This window comes from Cajanus cajan, chromosome 6 (assembly GCF_000230855.2).
Source record: "Cajanus cajan strain Asha chromosome 6, NIPB_CcT2T_4, whole genome shotgun sequence".
In the NCBI taxonomy this organism is placed as follows: Eukaryota; Viridiplantae; Streptophyta; class Magnoliopsida; order Fabales; family Fabaceae; genus Cajanus; species Cajanus cajan.
Genome location: NC_138522.1, coordinates 6,673,647 through 6,697,965, shown reverse-complemented (window position 1 = coordinate 6,697,965; position 24,319 = coordinate 6,673,647). Strand labels below are relative to the sequence as shown.

The 24,319-nt window shown below is 30.3% G+C and overlaps 2 protein-coding genes and 1 pseudogene across 3 annotated transcripts; all 3 read right to left on the bottom strand.

Annotated features, from left to right (window-relative positions):
• Positions 1–262: 262 nt before the first annotated feature.
• Positions 263–1,723, bottom strand: LOC145958520 (serine/threonine-protein phosphatase 7 long form homolog). The gene is made up of 4 exons (XM_083076016.1): positions 1,350–1,723; positions 789–1,202; positions 622–706; positions 263–532 (listed from the first exon to the last, which is right to left on the bottom strand). The coding sequence occupies exons 1-4, from the start codon at positions 1,721–1,723 to the stop codon at positions 263–265; spliced, it is 1,143 nt and encodes a 380-aa protein (XP_082932142.1).
• Positions 1,724–9,366: 7,643 nt separating this feature from the next.
• Positions 9,367–18,782, bottom strand: LOC109797841 (phenylacetaldehyde oxime monooxygenase CYP71AN24-like; annotated as a pseudogene). Its single transcript, XR_014434490.1, has 3 exons — positions 17,723–18,782; positions 17,103–17,395; positions 9,367–12,965 (listed from the first exon to the last, which is right to left on the bottom strand). The product of XR_014434490.1 is annotated as a phenylacetaldehyde oxime monooxygenase CYP71AN24-like (transcript).
• A 2,404-nt stretch (positions 18,783–21,186) lies between these two features.
• Positions 21,187–23,266, bottom strand: LOC109795958 (phenylacetaldehyde oxime monooxygenase CYP71AN24). The gene is made up of 2 exons (XM_020355536.2): positions 22,301–23,266; positions 21,187–22,013 (listed from the first exon to the last, which is right to left on the bottom strand). The coding sequence occupies exons 1-2, from the start codon at positions 23,249–23,251 to the stop codon at positions 21,399–21,401; spliced, it is 1,566 nt and encodes a 521-aa protein (XP_020211125.1). The 5' UTR covers positions 23,252–23,266; the 3' UTR covers positions 21,187–21,398.
• Between the last annotated feature and the right edge of the window lie 1,053 nt (positions 23,267–24,319).

Here is a 24,319-nt window from a genome sequence, read left to right as displayed (position 1 = left end):
CCATGAGGAGATGTCAAGTATGCCAAGCATTCAGTTACGTCTCCCTACATATAGAAAACATAATAAAATTAGTTTACGACTTTTTAATTTAACAAAATAATATATTAAAATATGAGTTATAATATGCACATACCACAATCGAGTCTTTAATTTCATCAAGATCAATGTACAACTTCCCCTTTCTGCGATACCACCTCATGTATTCAGAATTTGGACCTAATAGTCCAACCTGTGGAGGAGTAGGTGCAAAGTGGTATGCATATCAATTGGCCCAGTGCTCAAGTGCTGGACTTAATATTGTAGTCCAATCGTCATCAGTCTTTCCCCGCAGGGTCAACGCATGCACATGAGCAGGAGTCATGGGAGGATTTGGAATTGGTTGTTGGTAACCAAATTGCCTCATGACCCTATCAGGCTGATGCCATTCACAAATACACAGAGAAAGTAACGGGATTACAGAACCCCAAATACGAATCCCCTGTGTGCAGTCCTCGGGCATCTGTTCCAAAGGAGGATATGGTTGCCAAATAATCTGTAAATAAAAAAATTTAATTAGTTTATATTAAAATACTAATAACTTACATAATGAAAACCGTAAACCCTAAAATTTTATTTACTTACAGATTTTCTGGTCAACCGATCAAAGAATTTGCGATAAAATTTTATATCATCGCTCATGCTTATTTTAGTGGCTGTGTTGGACCACCTAAAATCAAAACGTAAACAATTAATTTCTCTATAATTTTTTGAATAATTTTAAAAATGTTAATATTTGAATTTGATCATACCTTAAACCAATAGGACTGGCTGCAGGAATAGGTGGGAATGGAGAAGATAGAATGGTTGGGAATCGTTCCCATGCCCATAACTGCAATAACAGTGTAAACCCACCACAGCTTGGCGTTTTGTAATCAGTTGAGGTGCATAAATTGCGATATAAACATCCAAGCACAGCTGCACCCCATGCATACGTCTTAATGGTCTGAAAGTCACCTAAGAACGCCAACCACCTCAATGAGACATAGCTGGAAGATCTATCCAGAAACAGAAGCCCTCCTATAAACCGTAGTATCCAAGCTCGAGCATAAGGAAGCAACTGATGTACCTCCTGTAGATCATCTGCAATCTCATTAAAATATGTTGCCAACCAAGATAGCTTGACCCTATGACCTTTAATTTCTGACTCAGGTGCGGAGTAACACCTAAAAAATCATGAGCTGCATAAAAGAAAACAAATTATTTACCGATTTTTAATATTATAAAACACAATTGCTATAACAAAAAAAAAAACTTAAAGTATAGTTATTTTAGTACCTAATTCGAATATATTAGCACTGCCTCGACTTAACAGTGCTTCACCGTCAACTGGAAGACCAACAATCATACCAACATCTTGGAGAGTAATTGTGCATTCTCCAAATGGCATGTGAAATGTGTGTGTTTCTGGTCTCCATCGTTCTATCAAAGCAGTTAATAAACCAGGACTCACTTTGATATAACTCAACCGAGCAATCCATCCAAATCCAGCCTGGTCTAGTAACGGAACTATTTGATGTGGAATTCCGTCAATTCCATTGCGTGTTGGAGCAGCACATCTTGCTAATAATCTCCTATCTTCTTCTCTATTCCAAACATGTTGTGAAACATGTATGGATTGCAATGACAATAAATCCTCCTCAACGGGTCCACAACTCACACGCATAGATGTAGAAGATGATGCCATCTATAACAAAATTTAACAACTAATTATTTCATACATTATATAAAATATAAATAAACTAATATAACAACTTAAAAATCATTCCAGAAAATTTAAAACATTATATAAATATAACTAACTAAATTACACAGAATTAAATTTAATAAAAAAAATTAATTTAATTTAATTTCTAAATAAATATAAATTAAACAGAATTAAAATAAATAAATTTAAATTTTAAATATCATTATTTTAAAATATAAATAAATTACACAAAATTATAACTAACCAAATTACACAGAATTAAATTTAATAAAAAATTAAATTAAATTATTTTCTAAATAAATATAAATTAAACAGAATTAAAATAAATAAATTTAAATTTTAAATATCATTATTTTTAAAATATAAATAAATTACACAAAATTATAACTAACCAAATTACACTGAATTAAATTTAATAAAAAATTAAATTAAATTATTTTCTAAATAAATATAAATTAAACAGAATTAAAATAAATAAATTTAAATTTTAAATATCATTATTTTTAAAATATAAAAAAAATTACACAAAATTATAACTAACCAAATTACACAGAATTAAATTTAATAAAAAATTTAAATTCAATATTCTAAATAAATAAAAATTAAACAAAATTAAAATAAATCAAATTATATTTTAAATATCATTATTTTTAAAATAAAAAAAATTACACAGAATTATAACTAACTAAATTACACACAATAAAATTTAACAAAAAATTTAATTTAAATAATTCAATTTAAATTTCAAATATCATTTTTTTTTAAAATAAAAACAACTACAGAGAAATATAACTACCTAAAATTACACAGAATAATTTCATAAAAAATTTAAATTAAATTACACAGAAATTTAACTAAATAAAATAAATACAAATATCATTATTTTTAAATTAAATATAAATTACAGAGAAATATAACTAAATAAACTACAGTAATTATAAAAATGAATATATTTAATTAAATTACAGAAACTGATAAAATAAAAAAATACCTCAAAGACTTAATATTTCTGGAACTCTGCGGAAATTCAAATAATACAAATTAACCTGAAATATTAATTATAATATATATAAGTTAAACAATATTAAAAAAAAAAAAACTTATAACCAAATTCAACAAAGAAAAAAAAAAGAAACTTACCTTGTAAAGCAAATCTGGAGGCAGCTTTCATGGGGGGACCATCTGAAGGTAAAAACGTCTATATATAGGGGAAATTTTCTTTCTTTTTTTACTGTGCGAGGTCATGTGTCGATTACCTATTCGTTCGAGCGACGGTAATTTCACACGTGGCTACTGTAATTAATTGTCTCAACCACCACCAGTGTCGCTGTGGGCTATAGCGACACAGTGACGCTATAGCCCATAGCGACACCATGTTTTTTTTTTTTTTTTAATTATTATCTTATTTTTTTTAATATTTCTGTATTTTATATTATCATATAAATTAAAATTACTATTTATAAACTTATTTTTCCATTAATTTCTTTATTTAATATATATATATATATATATTTATTTATTTTTATGAATTTATAATAGTGTCGCTTAATTAATTGTCTCAACCACCACCAGTGTCGCTGTGGGCTATAGCGACACAGTGACGCTATAGTCCATAGCGACACCAGTTTTTTTTTTTTTTTTTTTTTTTTTTAAATTATTATCTTATTTTTTTTTAATATTTCTGTTTTTTATATTATCATATATAAATTAAAATTACTATTTATAAACTTATTTTTCCATTAATTTCTTTATTTAATATATATATATATATATTTATTTATTTTTATCAATTTTATAATAGTGTCGCTATAGCCTATAGCGACACTATGTCGCTATAGGCCATAACGTCACCTATTTTTACGTTTTAAATATTTTAAATTATGTAGTATATTATTTTTTTAATTCTTTTATTTTACATTATCATATAAATTTTAATTACTATTTTATAAACTTTTTTTTCAATAATTTCTTTATTTATTATATTTTTTGAATTTTTGTTTTTTAAATTTCAAATATGGGGCGCTATGGGCTATAGCGACTTCATTCAAGCTATTAGTGTCACAATGGGCTGCACCAACTTCGTCAATATGGCTTTCATGGCTTTCCTGGAGTTACAAAAATGCCACGTGGCACTGGTGTCGCTATGGCCCATAGCGACACCGTTGTAAACAGCCCCAAAGGCGTAAATACTTTCAAAAGAGCCCCATTTACGTAAATAAGTTTCTAAAGGGCCCTACTTTGGTCAAAAAGCCTTGTCTTTGACGAATCATTTACAATATCTACTTTAGAGCAGTTTTGGAGTTGGTGGTAGGAGAGTGTTTTGAAGATTTTGCGATGCAAACAAATGTTTGTGTTACGTATTGAATTTTGGGTGACAAATACATTAGCCTTGTTACAAGTGCTATGCCAATTATGCATTGCAAAGATTAAGCTAAGAATAGTCATACAAGTCACAAGGTCATTGTAATGTATTCATAAATGTTTCTTCTTAATTGGAAATATCAAATCTTTGGGTATCTTTTCCTTTTAGTCTTGTTGCTGTTTTAATGTTAGGATGTTCATAGTTTGGTTTTTTCAAAAAAAAAACAAAAAAAAACTATACCAAACTAAACACTACTAGAAAAATGTCATTTTCCTGCAAAAAAATATTTACAGATATTTTTTGCAAATTTTCCTGCAAAAAAATATTCGTAGAAATGTTTTGCAAAAAATAATTTACAGATATTTCTTACAAATTTTGCTACAATTTTAATGATCATAGAAATTTTTTTTCATGATAAAAATTTGCAGAAAATATTGTAAGAATTTTATTTTGTTTCTTACAGATTTTCTTGCAAAAATAAATTTGCAAGTAATGTTTACTAAATGGTAGAAAAATTTTACAGGTAACTTTTCTTACGGATTTTCCTGCAAATTTAAATCTGCAGGAAAAATTAAAAATATTTAAATTTATAAATTTAATATTTTTAAAAAAATTTCAAGTCCCACATTGATTGAAAATAAAATAACTAAAGAGTATATAAGTTGGGACAACACTTACCTTACAAGTTGATATTTGTATGGTTGAGTGTTAGGTTTATAATCTACAATCTTAGAATTTAAAAGATTATGTATAACATATTGGAGGCATGGAAACAAATGCTTTGGATGAATTCATTGTGAGCATTTGAAAGTTGAAGAATTATTGATAGAATTTATAGTAATTTTTTTAATTTTTTTCGTAAAAAATATTCTTGCAAAAAAATCCGCAGGAAACTTTTCTGCAAATTTTCCTACGAATTTTTTTTACAAGAAACTTTCTTATAAATTTTTTTTTGCAAGAAATTTTCCTGCGAACTTTTTCGCAAAAAATTTCGCAGAAAAATTTCCTGCGAATTTTAAAATTCGCAAAAATATATTATCCACGAAGGTATTACGTGCAGATAAAATTTTGCAGAAAAATTTGTAAGAACGACGTTTCTTGCGACTTTTATGAAAAAATTACAAGAAAAGTCGCATGTAATAAGAGAAATTCTAGTAGTGAAACTATACTATTTTACTGTAAGTTATTTGAATCATTTTAATAAATCGATTTAAAATTAAATTATTTGAATAAACATGTTTATAATCGATTTAAAATTAGTTTCAAAAGCAAAAGAAATATTGAATTGAAAGGTCATATTATTAAAAGAGAGATATTTCAAAAAAAAATATCATTAAATAAAATAAAAGTAGTTAAAATTTACTTATATTTAAAAATAAAAAATGTTTACTTTTTATTTTTTATTTTTTTTTATAATAAAGAGCAAATGCAATATATGGTAAGAAATGTTTATGGTTTTAAATTGAATAATGAAATAATATCTTTAAAATAGAAGCATATCAAGAAAATGTTAATTAATTTTGTGGTCAATTCTCGCATATTGATGCATATTGAAAAATAAAAGTGTAAATATTGTTATAAAATAAACATTAAGTTATAAAATATAATATAAAAAACAATAGAGAGAAATGAGAGAATGTATAAATAATAGAGAGTTTTGATATTATTTCCAACAATTAGATAATCTATTCATAAGCATAAATGATTACAAATAAGGTAATAACATTAAGATGAAATATAAACAATAATAATGGATAACTACAATTAAATATATAATACTACCTTTGGATGTCTATTATTTGAGAATGTGTCTCATCAAAACTCAAAACCATATTAAGAAAAATTTTGTAGGATAAAATCTATCGAAGGAAAAAGAGTACATCATCTTTTAATATGGTATCATATACTACATTAAAAATCTTATCAGGAAAATCTAGTGGAACAAAACCATGATGAAGGGAAAAAGAGTACAAGATGTATCCCCTTCATCCTGATAATCATCCTTAAGACATTGTATACTAGTTGCATAAAAATATACTTATTAGTGATTTTGTAAAGAGATTTGCTAGGTTTTTACATAAGCAAACTAGTTAAATAACTATAGCACCACTCCTTAATTTGATGATTACGAGATAAAAACAAAAACTTACAATTTTTTTTCCATCTACTTTAATGTATTATTCTTTCAACCAAGTTGTAGATACAACAATCTTGTGTATGATCTGTTGGGATGCAAGCAAAGTCTCACATCGTTCAAACAAGAGGATGAACATGAGTTTATATACACACACTTGTCTCCATTGGTTGAGAGGCCTTTTGAGTGATGTCCAAAAGCAAATCCGTGAGGACTTGGGCCTAAAGCGGACAATATCTCACAAATGTGGAGACATGTGTATATATGTGTGGTAACCCTCCTAGTGCTCAACATGATCATATCACCACATGTAAACAACCATCTCATTTGGGATTTATAATTATGAGGATTTGACCAAAATATTCTCTTAGATAATGAAAAATATTATTGACTTCTTTCCAATAATTTCAGGCAAGTGAAAAAATATATCTTACAAGTAAAATGATAACAAATTATATATTAAGTGACTTATAATTAACAAGATACATTAACGAGCGTAAAGTACTAAAATATGGTACTTCAAAACTAAGTAATACTTTATCCTTTTATTTTATATATAGAATGATCTTTGTCCATATTTAAGGACCTTACAATTATTGAAGTTCACAACAAATGTGATTTACCTTTATAAATTCTTTTAAGCACTTTTGTTATATAAACTTATTGATGCATATAAAACTCCATAATTTAGATATTCAAATTGTAATGATAACCAAAATTTTATTCATTGTACATCTTTTATCTCAATCTCATCTTTATGAAATTTATACCTTTTTTGAATCTCTTGATTAGTTTCAAAAATGTTTATATCTATATAAATAGACATCATGATAAACTCAATTCCATATATTTTCATAAAAGTAAATGAAAAAAATCATATCATTTTTATATCATTTTCTTAACATATATTCATTAAGATGATCATACCATATTATCCATATTGTTCTAGTCCACAATATGACTTACTCAATTTAATTGAATAATCTTCTCAAGAACTTTCACTAATGTTTTTGACAAATTAAATCCTTAAGAAAGTTTCACATAAATTTCACTATCAAGTGAGTCATGAAAATGATTATAATATACATTATAAGTAACTACAAGAAAAATGTAAATTTTCGACGGAAAATTTTTTACGGATATGGATCCGTCAGAAATTTCTAACGGATTTATATTTCTGTCAGAAATTTTTGACAAAATTTTCCGTCCAAAATTTTCCGTCAGAAATTTCTGACGGAAATATAAATCTGTCAGAAATTTCTGACGAAAACTTTCTGACGGAAAATTCTGTCAGAAATTTCCGACGGAAAAATAAATCTGTCAGAAAATTTCTACCGGAAAATTTCTAACGGAATATTCCGTCAAAAATTTTCGACAGAATTTTCTGTCAGAAATTTCTGATGGAATTTTCTGTCAGAAATTTCTGACAGAATTTTCTGTCGGAAATCATATTTTTAATTTTTATTTTTAATTTCTTTTTTTATTTTCTTATTTTTAATTTCTTATATATATTTGTAGTATTAAAAATTTTATATATCTTTTAAAGGTATAAATATATATTATAATTATTTATTACAAGTTTTTTATATCTAAGATTAGTATTAAAGATGAAAATAAATTAGGTCATACTATATTTTATTATAATTTACTTGGTTTGAACCTAACTTTCTTTAAAAATATATATTTTAAGTGTGACTTATTTATCTATGATAGACAATTTTTAAATGTTTGGGTAGAACTACAATCATAAAGACTTATTTTATAATTATTTAACACTATTAAAAATATAAAAATCTATATGTTAAATTTATAAAAATAAAGTTTAATTTATTTATGATATAAATATGTTTTTAATATCTAATATATATTTTTATATGATAATTTATTTTAAAATATATCTTATAATAACAATTCTAAACGGAATATAAATCTTATGATTTTTCTTATTTTGATTTTTTTAATCAATGTATACAATTTTACTATTTTGATTTTTTAATCAACGTATACAATAAATAAAAAACACAAAAGATAAACATGCATGCTACAAATTTTATTTTATCAAAAAAATTATTTGTTTTAATATATTACATTATATATGTGAATATTAAGACATATATATATACATATATATATATATATATTATAATTAAACTTTTTTAAAAAATTAATTCATTATTAAGAAATTTTTTTATCACATGAGAATTAATTTCCTTCAAAAATTTGACAGATATCAAATAAATAAACATTTTTTCTGAATCTATATATTTATTTTATTAGAATATAATTTTTATTTTTTAAAATATATTATTTTTTTAGATTAAAAATTATGTATATGTCAAATAGTAGTGAGGGCAAGTGCCTCACTATTCCAAACGTGCAGCTGTCCCTGTATATATATATATATATAATATAGGGGGTTATATATATATATATATATATATATATATAATATAGGGGATTATAATTATACCGGTCTAACTTTTACTAAGTATTATGCCGCTCTATAACTTTATATTAAATGTGAATTTTGTAAATCCAACCGTTAAATTGAAAGTTCATATCACTTTATACGTGTATATCAAATTTTGTTAAAATTGAACAACAACTGGAAGATAATCCAAGTGTTCATATTTTAGTGTATTTTGAAATGAATATATTACATCAATTTTGTTTTATAAAAATGAAGTATCAAATCATCTTGGATTAATATAAAGTTTGGTATATATAATCTATAAGAGATATGAACTTTCAATCTAACAGTTGGATTTACCAAATTCACATTTAATATAAAGTTATTGAGCGGTGTAATACTTTGTAAAAGTCACATTTAATATATATATATATATACACACACACACATATATATATATATATATATATGAGGGGGATTATAATTACAATGGTATAAATTTTACTAAGTGTTACACTGCTCAATAACTTTATATTAAATGTAAATTTTGTAAATTCAACCGTTAAATTGAAAATCTTTTACTCTTAAATCATATATATATATAGACACACGCACACACACACACACACACACATATATATATATATATATATATATAGACACACACACACACACACACACACACACATATATATATATATATATATATATATATATGAGGGGGGTTATAATTACAATGGTATAAATTTTACTAAGTGTTACACCGCTCAATAACTTTATATTAAATGTGAATTTTGTAAATTCAACCGTTAAATTGAAAATCTTTTACTCTTAAATCATATATACAAAATGTTATATTAATCGAAGATGATTTCTTATAAAACAAAATTAAATCTGTCGAAAAATTTATATTTTCGATGAGAAAATTTTTGTAGGAAAAACTATATTATTGATAGAATATTTTAGACAAATTTATATTTGTCGAAAATGTAAGAACTGGTTTTAAATTTGATATGAAAATATTATGATATAATTAGATAAGATTTTAAGTTAGTATTTTATTAATGGTTGATAATTAAAAAATAAAACATGGATAAATACATTTTTTGAATTTTATATGTTTGATTTAAGATAACTTATAAAATAACTCTTGGTAAAGTTACTCCGCTCAATAACTCATGGTGTGTGTTAATTTTCATCGATCCTTATTGACAATTTACTATATGATCTTAATATTTTTGTATAACTAATATCTGGTTTTAAATTTGATATGAAAATATTATATATAATTAGATAAGATTTTAAGTTAGTATTTTATTAATAGTTGATAATTAGAAAAAAAAAAAGGATAAATACATTTTTTGAATTTTATATGTTTGATTTAAGGTAAATAAATATATTAAATTAATTAATAATTTATTTAAAATATTAAAATTTAATTTATAAGTATGTAATAAATAAATATTTATAATTTTATAAATTATATTATCATTATAAATTATAAAATTAAATAATTTAAATTATAATTTTAAATAAAAATAAGTAGATGTTAATTATAAAAATAAGTACATATAAATAAAGAATAATTAAATATATTATTATTATTATTATTATTATTCGTAATATAAAATTATTATATATTATTATTATAGTACAAATATGAGATTGTATATTTGAGGATGACTTAAATGAATTAATTTGTACAAGTTATACTGACAACATACATAGACATTTCGGTAACTTACTCATCAGAACTTCACAGTTAAGCGTGCTTGACCTAGAGTAGTACTGGGATGGATGACCTTCTGGGAAGTCTCCCAGAAATTGCACAAGTAAGGATAAAACACGCTAAACAGTGAAATATTGTGAAATAGAACCCTTGAGAGGTCAAATATTAGAGTTGTTACGACATCAAAAAATACTTACATTCACTACAAGTGAATGTCTATTTAAGTTAGATATTTATGAAAATCTTTAATTTTTACGACATGTTTTATATCGCATAATTTCATCAGTCTCATTTCAGTTTTGCATAAAAATATTGTATATACTAATTTTACATATTTAGATATATAAACTGCAGGTCCAAAAAATTCAATGAGTTTTACATCTTCAAGTGTGCAAACTACATGTCCAAAAATCTTTTACTTTGGCAATAGAATTTAATTTTGCCTCAATTGATTTTTTTTTCTTAAAAAAAGTAGTAACATTAATTGTCATCCTTGCCTCAACATACAAATATGAACAAAAATATCTATTATACTTGTTTCAATCATGACTGCAACCCCTACACAACATCAATATATTTGGTAAAACACTATTGCTTGCAATCAACTGAGATCTCTAGAATGCTGGATTCTTATGCATTCAGCCGGATATAGGCACAAAACTGAGATAGGATAACTAAACCCTTTAGATCTTTGTATGAAGCCAGTACCTAACTTGCATATTACTGCCTCTACAATATCGAACACTACCAATCTTTTCCGTCGAAACACCATATTATTCCTAGCTTTCCAAATAGACCAAAAAATCTCATACCATAACATCCTCCATATTTGTTTACTTTTCCCATAACATCGAACCCATGATATAAAGATAACTTATGTTGTTATCCAATCAAAATAGTTAAAACATTTTCTAAAAATAAAATAAAAAATTTAATTGAGTTGTAACCGAATATTACTGAACTTGAATTTTTTTAAGTAAGATTTTATTTTTTTTAATTTTGTAGATAAAAAATATAATTCAAAAAGGAGTTCTGATGGCTTCCTCCTTCCATGATTGACGTAGAGTATGAAGGGGAAGGCTTTTCCCTTGATCTAGGCTCACCAAAAGGGTAGACAAAGGTAGGTTTATGGTGAAAAAGGAGGATAGGCGTGAAAAGGAGATGTTGGGCGGAAGTGTTTATGGAATGGTGTTTGGTGCTCACAAGGTTGGCTCACTCCAAAAGTGAATGGAGGCCACTCTAGGGTTCTCACTCTCCAATGGGGGAGATAGGAGAAGGTTAGCCAAAGTAACCTAGTGACTAAGGAGAAGATGTTGAGGCATGAAATGCTCACTCAAAATCTATATAATCCAAAGTATTTACAAGTGGTGGGGTGTGGGGTATTTATAGGAGGGGAGGCATCTAGGGTTTCATTTGGGATGTGCTTGGCCGAAATTCATATGGCTAATGCACTCCAAATGAAATGCAAATAAACCCTAGATGCAACTTGGTGCCCAAGGATGAAATCTATGGGTTTAGATTGACTATCTCTAGGTGCATGATAAGACCATGCAACCTTTGCCCTCCACTTGGGCCTAAGCCTTTCTAACACCAAAAATAGATCCAATGACACCAAAAAAATATGCGTCACCCTCTAATGAAATACCCTAGCCCAAATTAAAAACTTAATCATCTAAAGCACCCCATAATACAAGGATAAAATGGGAAATACAAAGAAAATAAATCCTATGACTAAAATACCCCAAAATACAAGGGTAAAATTGGAAAATAAAATAATCCTATACTAATGAGGCTTTAGGAGAGAAACTAATACTCTATGATCATGAGGAGAGTGTCCCTTGGTGTGTGAACTCCCTCCTCTTCTTCAACTCTCCTAGCCATGGACCTAGTGATGAGGCCCACATGTGTCTTCAAGGATGGTCCTCCATCAAGTTCTCAATAAAAATAGTCATATAAGTTCTCATGTGGAAAGTAATTATTAATAAACTAAATACTTTTTTTTATCAATAAGATATAAAATATAATTAAAAAAACTTTCTTAGAACCGAAATATGAGAACATATATGGTACTATAAAACCTTCATTACTTCCGCTTGTGGAGCAAGTTTTGACCTTCATATGTCAACATTCTACCTTGCATTACCTGTTTCACTTATTTATTTGCTACTAACTACATCACACTTTTGTCCACCACATGCATTTCAACAAATAAACACAAAATTAAACAAAGTTGGGCAATTAATCATTGTTTAGTTGGAGTATGGTATTGGTTCTAGAGACAGAGGTACTCTCTTGTTGACAGTGAGTCCAAACATGTCTAGCTCTTCATTAGATTCTCCACTTCCAGGTAGCTTCCAATCAAACCAACATAAAAGATTAGCAAGTGTATACTCTACTGAAGCAATCCCAAACGCCATGCCAGGGCATCTTCTTCTCCCAGAACCGAATGGAATAAATTGAAAGTCTTGACCATTGAAATTGACCTCGCCCTTATCAAATCTCTCAGGTAAAAATTCCTCAGGCTTTTCCCAAACTTCATGGTCTCTCTGAATCGCCCACGCGTTCACATATACCATTGTTTTATGGCTTTTCCTTTGGTGCAAGTTTATTTTAGGGGGCACCAAAACCCTCTGTGACTAGGACCACACAATAGATGACATGTGGCTATTTTGTCAGCACTTGTTTTTTTTTTAACAATATTTTAATATTTACTATTTAACCCTCATTAATTGTATCTTTTTAAATAATAGTCCCTGTTTATTTAAGGGTAACATCTCTCATACACCACTTTAACAAGTGGTGCATGGTAAACCATTAGTTTTGACTATAAGATTAATCTAAATTAATAACTTATAATACTACTGAAATATTTTTTTTTTAAATTACTCAAAAAATAAAAAACGAGGAACTGGAGGAACTGCTACACACGTCCGGAACGGGCCGTTCTGAATTCAGAACGGGCCGTTCCAAATGATATAATAACACATGGACAACGAATGAGAACGGGCCGTTCCAGATGAAAAAAAACGAATGAAAAATGGACCAGAACGACCCGTTCCGAATTCAGAACGGCCCGTTCCAAAATAAAAAATAAGACATGACTCATTAAAATAGAACAGCCCGTTCTGAATTCGGAACGGGCCGTTCTGACTATATATTTGTCAAGATTTTGTTTAAGCAAAATATTTTTTTTTTCATTCTGCTAAATTATATTTAAAATTTAAGTATAGTTTTTCAATTGAGAATGTTTTTCTATTAGAATTAGAGGTTTACATTAATTATATGCGTAAAACCCATTGAGCTTAAAGCCCAAAAGCCCAAGTAAAGCCCAAATCTAAGCCTAATAAGCTTAAAGCCCAAAAGCCCAAGTAAAGAGAACCTAGGCCCACCAAACCCATTGAGCTCACTAAGCTCAGAAGCAAAGAAAAGTCCAAAGGCTCATGAAGCCCAAAACTAAGCCCAATAAGCTTAAAGTCCAAAAGCCCAAGTAAAGACAACCCTAGGCCCACCAAACTCATTGAGCTCACGAAGCTTAGAAGCAAAGAAAAGCCCAAAGGCCCATGAAGCCCAAAACTAAGCCCAATAAACTTAAAACCCAAAAAGTCTTATACTAAGGCCCATAATACAAGACCAAACAATATAAACTCCTATACTACCAAATATATGATAAAGGTGGTCATCTATGTAAAGCCCAAGTAAAGCGAACCTTAGGTCCACCAAACCAATTGGACTCACTAAGGTTAGAAGCAAAGAAAAGCCCAAAGGCCCATGAAGCCCAAAACTAAGCCCAATAAGCTTAAAACCCAAAAAGTCTAAGTAAAGAGAATCCTAGGCCCACCAAACCAATTGGGCTCACTAAGCTCAGAAGCAAAGAAAAGCCCAAAGGCCCATGAAGCCCAAAACTAAGCCCAATAAGCTTAAAGCCCAAAAGCCCAAGTAAAGACAACCCTAGACCCACCAAACCCATTGAGCTCACTAAGCTCAGAAGCAAAAAATAGCCCAAAGGCCCATGAAGCCCAAAACTAAGCCCAATAAACTTAAAACCCAAAAAGTCTTATACTAAGACTCATAATACAAGACCAAACAATATGAACTCCTATACTACCAAATATATGAGAAAGGTGGTCATCTATGTAAAGCCCAAGTAAAGAGAACCTTAGGTCCACCAAACCAATTGGGCTCACTAAGCTCAGAAGCAAAGAAAAGCCCAAAGGCCCATGAAGCCCAAAACTAAGCCCAATAAGCTTAAAGCCCAAAAGCCCAAGTAAAGAGAACCCTAGGCCCACCAAACTCATTGAGCTCACGAAGCTTAGAAGCAAAGAAAAGCCCAAAGGCCCATGAAGCCCAAAACTAAGCCCAATAAACTTAAAACCCAAAAAGTCTTATACTAAGGCCCATAATACAAGACCAAACAATATAAACTCCTATACTACCAAATATATGATAAAGGTGGTCATCTATGTAAAGCCCAAGTAAAGCGAACCTTAGGTCCACCAAACCAATTGGACTCACTAAGGTTAGAAGCAAAGAAAAGCCCAAAGGCCCATGAAGCCCAAAACTAAGCCCAATAAGCTTAAAACCCAAAAAGTCTAAGTAAAGAGAATCCTAGGCCCACCAAACCAATTGGGCTCACTAAGCTCAGAAGCAAAGAAAAGCCCAAAGGCCCATGAAGCCCAAAACTAAGCCCAATAAGCTTAAAGCCCAAAAGCCCAAGTAAAGACAACCCTAGACCCACCAAACCCATTGAGCTCACTAAGCTCAGAAGCAAAAAATAGCCCAAAGGCCCATGAAGCCCAAAACTAAGCCCAATAAACTTAAAACCCAAAAAGTCTTATACTAAGACTCATAATACAAGACCAAACAATATGAACTCCTATACTACCAAATATATGAGAAAGGTGGTCATCTATGTAAAGCCCAAGTAAAGAGAACCTTAGGTCCACCAAACCAATTGGGCTCACTAAGCTCAGAAGCAAAGAAAAGCCCAAAGGCCCATGAAGCCCAAAACTAAGCCCAATAAGCTTAAAGCCCAAAAGCCCAAGTAAAGACAACCCTAGGCCCACCGAACCCATTGAGCTCACTAAGCTCAGAAGCAAAAAAAAAGCCCAAAGGCCCATGAAGCTCAAAACTAAGCCCAATAAGCTTAAAACCCAAAAAGTCCAAGTAAAGAGAACCTTAGACCAACCAAACCAATTGGGCTCACTAAGCTCAGAAGCAAAGAAAAGCCCAAAGGCCCATGGCGTCCAAAACTAAGCCCAATAAGCTTAAAACCCAAAAAGTCCAAGTAAAGAGAACCCTAGGCCCACCAAATCCATTGAGCTCACTAAGCTCAGAAGCAAAGAAAAGCCCAAAGACCCATGAAGCCCAAAACTAAGCCCAATAAACTTAAAACCCAAAAAGCCTTATACTAAGGCCCATAATACAAGACCAAACAATATAAACTCCTATACTACCAAATATATGAGAAAGGTGGTCATCTATGTAAAGTCCAAGTAAAGAGAACCTTAGGTCCACCAAACCAATTGGGCTCACTAAGCTCATAAGCAAAGAAAAGCCCAAAGGCCCATGAAGCCTAAAACTAAGCTCAATAAGCTTAAAACCCAAAAATTCCAAGTAAAGAGAACCCTAGGCCCACCAAACCAATTGGGCTCACTAAGCTCAGAAGCAAAGAAAAGCCCAAAGGCCCATGAAGCCCAAAACTAAGCCCAATAAGCTTAAAGCCCAAAAGCCCAAGTAAACTCCTATACTACCAAATATATGAGAAAGGTGGTCATCCATGTAAAGCCCAAATAAAGATAATCCTAGGCCCACCAAACCCATTGGGCTCCCTAAGCTCATAAACAATCAAAAGCCCAAATGTCCATGAAGCCCAAAACTAGGCCCAATAAGCTTAAAACCCATTGGGCCTTAGTATGGGCCTTAGTATAAGACTTTAGTGAGCCTAGGGTTCTCTTTACTTTGGTGGGCCTAGGGTTCTCTTTACTTAGGCCTTAGTATGGGCCTTGGTGTTATTTTCTAATTAGAATTAGAAATTTATGCATATAATTAATGTAAACCTCTAATTCTAATAGAAAAGCATTATTAATTGAAAAACTATACTTAAATTTTAAATATAATTTAGTAGAATGAAAAAAAAATTATTTTGCTTAAAAAAAATCTTGACAAATATATAGTCAGAACAACCCGTTCCGAATTCAGAACGGGCCGTTCTGTTTTAATGAGTCATGTCTTATTTTTTAATTTGGAACGGGCCGTTCTAAATTCGGAACGGGCCGTTCTGTTCCATTTTTCATGCGTTTTTTTTTCATATGGAACGGCACGTTCTCATTCGTTGTCCATGTGTTATTATATCATCTGGAACGACCCGTTTTGAATTCAGAACGGTTGTTCCGGACGTGTGTAGCAGTTCCTCCAGTTCCTCGTTTTTTATTTTTTGAGTAATTTAAAAAAAAATATTTCAGTAGTATTATAAGTTATTAATTTAGATTAATCTTATGATCAAAACTAATGGTTTACCATGCACTACTTGTTAAAGTGGTGTATGAGAGATGTTACCTTTAAATAAACATGGACTATTATTTAAAAAGATACAATTAATGAGGATTAAATAGCAAATATTAAAATATTGTTAAAAAAAACAAGTGCTGACAAAATAGTCACATGTCATCTATTGTGTGGTCCTAGTCACAGAGGGTTTTGGTGCCCCCTTAAATAAACTTGCACCAAAGGAAAACCCTTGTTTTATTGGGAATATCATATCCTCCAAGTTTCACATTGGATGTTGTTTCTCGAGAAACCAGAAGTGGAGCAGGTGCGTGTAACCTCAGAGTTTCTTTCACTACACATTTTAAATAGTCCATCTGATCTATGTCATTCTCTTCTAATTTTTATTTATTCCCCACAACTCTTCTTACCTCCTCCTGCACTTTGTTCATTATGCCTCGGTTTTTTATGAGCTCCGCCATAGCCCATTCTATTGTTGTTGAAGTTGTGTCACTTCCTCCCAAAAACATGTCCTGAAATGAAAACAAAAAGTAGTTCATAGTCGTGGGTAATGCATACAACTATGTTGCACTTTTAGTTTCAAAAGATGTTTTTTCGCACTCTATACATATCCATCACAACATACAGAAAGAGATATAAACTCACTTATCAAGACCGATCATTTGACACACTTTAGAATAAGAAAAGAATGGATGGGTGGAATATGATATGCAATATAAACACTTACGGTAAAAATATGAGGTATGAAGAACAGAATAAAGAAAAATAGTGTGAGAATATCAATGCTCTTTAATTTCCACACACATGCATAAAGAGAGAGGAGTAGAAAGAAAAAAGACCATGAGGATTGCTTTAAGGTCATCTGTTGTGAGCTCGAACTCAAGCTTGCCACTGTCTTGAAGTTGAAGGAGAGTGTCGAGGAAGTCTTTCTTCTCGGAATCCCTATTTTCCATCTTACGCTCTGCAATTACACGATCAAAGAAAGCATCCAATGCTCCAAAAGTGGCCTTATATTTTCTAGTTTGGCCACTCATAACGCCAACCCAACCCAACAAAGGAAACAAATCTCCCAAACTTAAATCTTGAATTTGAATCATCACCTCCCTCCCAACCTCTCCAAAACTGCAATTACCATCGTCATCATCATATTTTCTTCCGAACATACACCTACAAACTACGTTGTTTGCGGCTGCAATTAGCATCTTGCTTAGGTTCACAGAGCAACCGTTACTCGAGCAAATATTACGTATGTTACTCACCAACGCCTCCACTTCCTCTTCTCTAATGAACTGAACTGATTGCACCCTTTTCATGCTCAGCAATTCAATCACGCAGAGTTTCCTTTTCTGTCTCCAAATGTCACCGTAGGATGAAAATGCAATGTCCTTACATCCGTAGAGTAAGATTCTTGTGGCTGTGAGGTGTGGCCTGCTGGCAAAAACTAGGTCATGGGTATGCAAAACTTCTTTGGCAAACTCTGCCGAGGAAACCACCAAAACGGGAAGCTGACCTAGATGCAACAACAATAGAGGACCGTATTTTTGTGAGAGGGTTCGAAAAGAGCGATGAGGCAGTGTTCCTAACTGATGGTAATTGCCAATTATAGGTAGTTTTGGTGGGGAAGGAGGTAGGTTTAGTTTGCATCTTCTTGTGATCTTAAACACAAGCAACATGCTGATGAAGAAGGAAAGTACCATGAAAAGGGTAGCATTTAGGTCATAAGGCATTTGCTTCATGAATGATGGTAGATGCAGAGACATTCTTCCTAAATTTGATCGTTTCACTGTTCATGTTGATACAGTACATTTATAGCAATCATAATATACTCCATGGAATAGCGCAGTAATTTGGTACTTTGAAACGATCTATCTAGGAGAATTTTTTTTAATTTCTTCATTTTTTTATACGTAAACATTCATTGTATTTGTAACAATTTTAATATCGTACGTAAAATTAATTCATTACTCAGTAAATTAGCAGTTCATTAGTTTAGAAATACTTGAACAAGACAAAAAATTATTGACCAAAATCTTTATATTTAAGCGGTTAAAACTAGCTATAGCCAGAGAAATGATGACCAATATGAGAATATTTTGTTTTGTGTTTGGGTGCGTCGGCAATGTTGCGTTTGTATATGCTGCTTCCTGATGTGTACTTAATTGGACACACGGAAAGCAGCGTGCAGATATGAATAGATAAGTACTGTGCAGCGTTTGGCTAGTTTATATTATATAGTAGATAAACTTCAGAAGTACTTCTGGCAGCGGCACTGTTTATCGTGATGTAAAATGATGCGTTGTCACAACTCACAACATATTTGATGCCGCTGTCAATATCATAACTTCAAAAAAGCAGATTAGGAATGGATCCTGTGATTATCGTTACGAAATTGTTGAAGCTTTGCGTCATCCGAGAACAATCATGATGGCAAAAGAACATTTGTTGAAAATTGTCCAGGCAGCATCTACTTAACCACCGATAAGATGAAAAATTATCAAGTACTAATTTGAACCACCGGTGTATATTTTCTTAATCAATATTTACATATTACATGTACCGGTCAGAAAACATAATTAGGTATTTTGTTTTAAAATAAAATAAATAAATATAAGATAATAGAAGTTAAATAACGGTGATTTGTACAATGGAAAAGTATAAGTATTTTGAAATATAGTTATAGAGATAAAAATAAAATATTTACACCAAAATTATGTATTTCTTTTATATATAGCATAGATTAAAAATAAAATAATAATAAAAATGATATAGATTAAATAATAGAGTGATTTGTAATTAGAGGTATAATAACATATTTGTATCAAGTTTTGTTCAACGACAAAGCTATAAGAGAAGAAAATTACGTTTAATATAATTTTAAAATTTGGGAATAGAGTAAAACAAACACAATGATTTGTAAGTAATTGTTACTCAAAAAACCTTTTGGAGGGTAAGATACTATTCCTTTGTTGCAATTCTAACTCTCAAAGCGACACTGCTTCACTCAAGTCTTAATTTCATATCAAATTTAGAAAGAAGAAAAAAATTAGTCATAAAAACTATAATTAACGAAAACTAGCATGTCTTCATTCATATTCAAACATATAATCACACAATCACCATTCACATATTTGGTGTGCACACATTTATCAAATTCAATGAAAGAAAAACTATCACGTAAAACACAATTAATTAAATTTTGCTTGACATTGTTTTGTTGCTTATTTTAGTCCACATAGGAAATTCAATACTTTACATACTATATTTGCTTGACCAGTACCACACACCCTTTGAGTTGAGTCATAAATTTTTTCCTATAAATCACCTTTTAAAGCGATAGCCTTTCCATTCATATTTACATTCACTTGGTGAATCACCTTTGAGTTCATTAGTCTTTTATATGCTTTGCGGCGGCTCCTCCTCATTAGTCTCCAAATAAATTTTTTGCTGTATATTTTTTTTTGAAAAAAATAGATGTGCTATAATATCATTATGCGAATGGAGTCTTAACTAGGCTAAGACTCTCCAACGTATCAATCATGTGGTCTATGTCAAAAGAGGCTAAAACTAAAAAGAAACTGTATATATGTTTGAAAAGTTTTAAAAATTTGTTTTGATTGTATCGGTTAATTAGAGCTTTGATTACCGATTATTTGGAGATAATTTAAGCAGCAACTTATGGGAATTTAATTTGTGAGAATTGTGCTGCAGGAAAACATGTTTGAATAGGTTAAAAAATGAGTTTCGGATCCGTTGATTTGATTTGATTTGGGATTATTTAATAGCACCAAATGGTCTAATTCTTTAAAAGCCTTTGAACCATTAATTATTTAAAAAAAAATAATTGAGCGCAAAACCTTGCCCTTAATACCTAAAACCGTAGCATATAATTATATATAAAAATATTATATATATATATATATATATATATATATATATATATATTCAAATTTCTTATTTTCAAATAATAGAATTTTAAGAATAATTTTCAAAACTCGTATAAAGAATAATTACTTCAGGACCATATTTGGTTGACTTTTACTTGTAAATTTTAAAAATTACAATATTTTTTAGCTTTTGCATTTTTTCTAATTTTTAATTTCAAAATAAGGCCACTTAAAAAGTTTTCTATCTTTCATAAAAAATATTTTTTTATATAATTAAAATTAATTAAAAAGTGTGTTTGTCCAATGTCAACAATGATAATAACACCGAAAATAATGATAATAACAACAAAAATATTAATGATAATAATCATATATATATATTTCAGTTAATTGATAGTATATATAAGGACACATACCTGTGAAATTTAAAAGTGAAAATAATGACAAGGCATTATATAATCTTCATTAATTCTACTTGCCAAACACTTATTGACCCATCATTTGTGAACATCGAAGCCGACACGCCTATTTCACTTATTTATTTGCTACTACCAACTACATCACCCTTTTGTCCACAACATATGCATTACAACAACAAATACACACAAAATTAAATAAAGTTGGGCAATGTTTAGTTTGGGTATGGTATTGGTTCAAGATACAGAGGTACTCTCTTGTTGACAGTGAGCCCAAATTTCTCACTCATGTCTAGCTCTTTATCAGATCCACCACTTCCAGGTACCTTCCAATCGAACCAATATAAAATATTAGCAAGTATATCTTCGACTGAAGCAAGACCAAACGCCATACCAGGACATTTTCTTCTCCCAGAACCGAATGGAATAAATTGGAAGTCTTGACCATTGAAATTGACCTCGCTGCTTTCAAATCTCTCCGGTATAAATTCCTCAGGCTTTTCCCAAAATTCATGGTCCCTCTGAATTGCCCATGCGTTCACAAATACCATTGTTTTATTGGGAATATCATATCCTCCAAGTTTAACATTTGATCTTGTTTCTCGAGGAACCAAAAGTGGAGCAGGTGGGTGTAACCTCAGAGTTTCTTTCACTACACATTTTAAATAGTCCATCTGATCGATATCATTGGCTTCTAATTTCGATTTATTTCTCACAACTCTTCTTACCTCTTCCTGCACTTTGTTCATGATGCTTGGATTTTTTACAAGCTCAGTCATAGCCCATTCTAGTGTTGTTGAAGTTGTGTCACTTCCTCCCAAAAACATGTCCTGAAATAATGAAAACGTAAAATAGTCCATATCAATGGATACAGCTTGCTGCAAATTTAGATTCAAAATAGAGTTGACACCATTTTATTAAACATTAATCATTAACAATAAGTTGTTTAACTTCATTTTTCATTCCTTGGAATAAGTTAGACAACCTAAAGTAAAAATAGAGTTAAAGAAGTCTATATATAATAAATGATTGGTATAATTATCTTATGTACTTAAAGATAATTGATATAATATATTATAATTATTTACGATGGAGTTACTTCCATATATACGCATACCATGATGAGTGCCTTTAGGTCATCAGTTGTGAGCTCGAACTCAAGCTTGTCACTGTCTTGAAGTTCAAGGAGAGCGTCTAAGAAGTCTTTCTTCTCGGAATCACTCCTTGCCATCTTACGCTCTGCAATTAGATGATCGAAGAAAGCATCCAATGCTCCAAAAGTAGCCTTATATTTTTTAGTTTGGCCACTCATAACACCAACCCAACGCAACAAAGGAAACAAATCTCCCAAACTGAAATCTGAAACTTGAGTCATCACCTCCCTCGCAAGCTCCCCAAATCTACATTTACCATCATCAGCATCGTATTTCCTTCCGAATAAACACCTACAGACTACGTTGTTTGCGGTTGCAACGAGAAACTCGCTGAGGTTCACAGCGCAACCATTACTGGAACACACTTTACGTATGTTACTAACCAGTGCCTTCACTTCCTCCTCTCTAATGAACTGAACTAATTGCACCCTTTTCAGGCTCAGCAATTCAATCACGCACAGTTTCCTTTTCTGTCTCCACAAGTCACCGTAGGATGAATAACCAACGTCCTTGCATCCGTAGAGTAAGATCTTCGGGGCTGTGAGGTGTGGCCTGCTTGCAAAATCTAGGTCATGGTTTTGCAGAACTTCTTTGGCCAAATCTGCTGAGGAAACCACCAAAACGGGAAGTTGACCTAGTTGCAACAACAATAGAGGACCGTATTTTTGTGAGAGGGTTTGAAAAGAGCGATGGGGGAGTGTTCCTAACTGATGGTAATTGCCAATTATAGGTAGTTTTGGTGGGGATGGAGGTAGATTTCGTTTGCTTCTTCTTGTGATCTTAAACACCAGCAACATGCTGATCACGATGGAAAGTAACGTGAAAAGGGTAGCATTTAGGTCACAAGGCATTTGCTTCATAAATGATGGTAGACACTGTTCAGCCATTCTTCCTTTGATCATCTCACTTTTCATACTGATGCATAGTACTATAGCTTACAGAATATATATATGCTGTCGTTTTATTTTCTTTAATATCTATTTTTAATTAATGACGAATATATCTTTATATTTAAGCGGTGAGAAATGATTTATGAGAATATATGTTCTGTTTAAATGTGTTTCGGTGCGTCGGCAATTAGTGTCGCCTTTACGTTGTTGCTTCCTCTTGTGTTGTGTGCTTAATTGAACACAGCAGAAAAGCAGCCTAGAGATATGAAGCTAGAACAGAGATAAGTACTGCGTTTGGCTGGTTTACATATAGGACATATTGCTTCACAAGTACCGCTGGCAGCGGCAATGTTTATCGTGATCTAATATAATATTAATTAATACATTTGTGATAACATCTTTGATTCTGTTGAAAGAAAATTTTCATTTACATGTAATAACGATGGAAATACATATAAAAATGTTATAAAATTAAAGAAAGGTTACTCAAAAATTTATTTAAATATAATTTAACTCCTCGTGTTTATATTTATAAAAATCTTCATTATCTTAAAATATTATATATATATATATATATATATATATATATATATCTTAAAAAAAGTTTAAGTTTAATAAGTGAAATTTGAAAATTCATTTTTCACAAATTTTATATGTGAAATCTAAAAATTCAACTCTCACAAGTTTTATGATGAAACTTAACAAACTCTCTTTTATAAATTTTTTAGGAAAAATTAATAAATCTTCCTTTACAAGTGTGTGCTAGAAGTAACTTAGAAACCTTTATTCAAGTTTTATGATGAAACTTACAAAATCCTTCTCCGTATAACTTCTTTAAGGTAATGATCTCAGCTTATTTCAATATCTTTTATTTATTGACATAACATCTTAATCTTAAAAGAAAAAAGAAATCATCTCTAAAATAAATACAATATTTTTAATTCTAAATAATATTTTAAAGATAAATTATATATATATATATATATATATATATATATATATATATATATATAAACAATAACTTACAGATTTAAAATTGAAAATTTGAATTGTTCTCCCATTAACTCCTTCCTTAATAAAATTTTTCAAATT

Excerpts from the sequence above, each read along its gene's own strand:
- LOC109795958 (XM_020355536.2), bottom strand. The coding sequence starts at position 23,251 with ATGAAAAGTGAGATGATCAAAGGAAGAATGGCTGAACAGTGTCTACCA. Across the intron at positions 22,014-22,300 it reads ACCTAAAGGCACTCATCATG|GACATGTTTTTGGGAGGAAG; the intron begins GTATGCGTATAT and ends TCATTATTTCAG.
- LOC145958520 (XM_083076016.1), bottom strand. The coding sequence starts at position 1,723 with ATGGCATCATCTTCTACATCTATGCGTGTGAGTTGTGGACCCGTTGAG. Across the intron at positions 1,203-1,349 it reads CCAGTTGACGGTGAAGCACT|GTGTTACTCCGCACCTGAGT; the intron begins GTTAAGTCGAGG and ends ATGATTTTTTAG. Across the intron at positions 533-621 it reads ATCGGTTGACCAGAAAATCT|ATTATTTGGCAACCATATCC; the intron begins GTAAGTAAATAA and ends TTTTATTTACAG.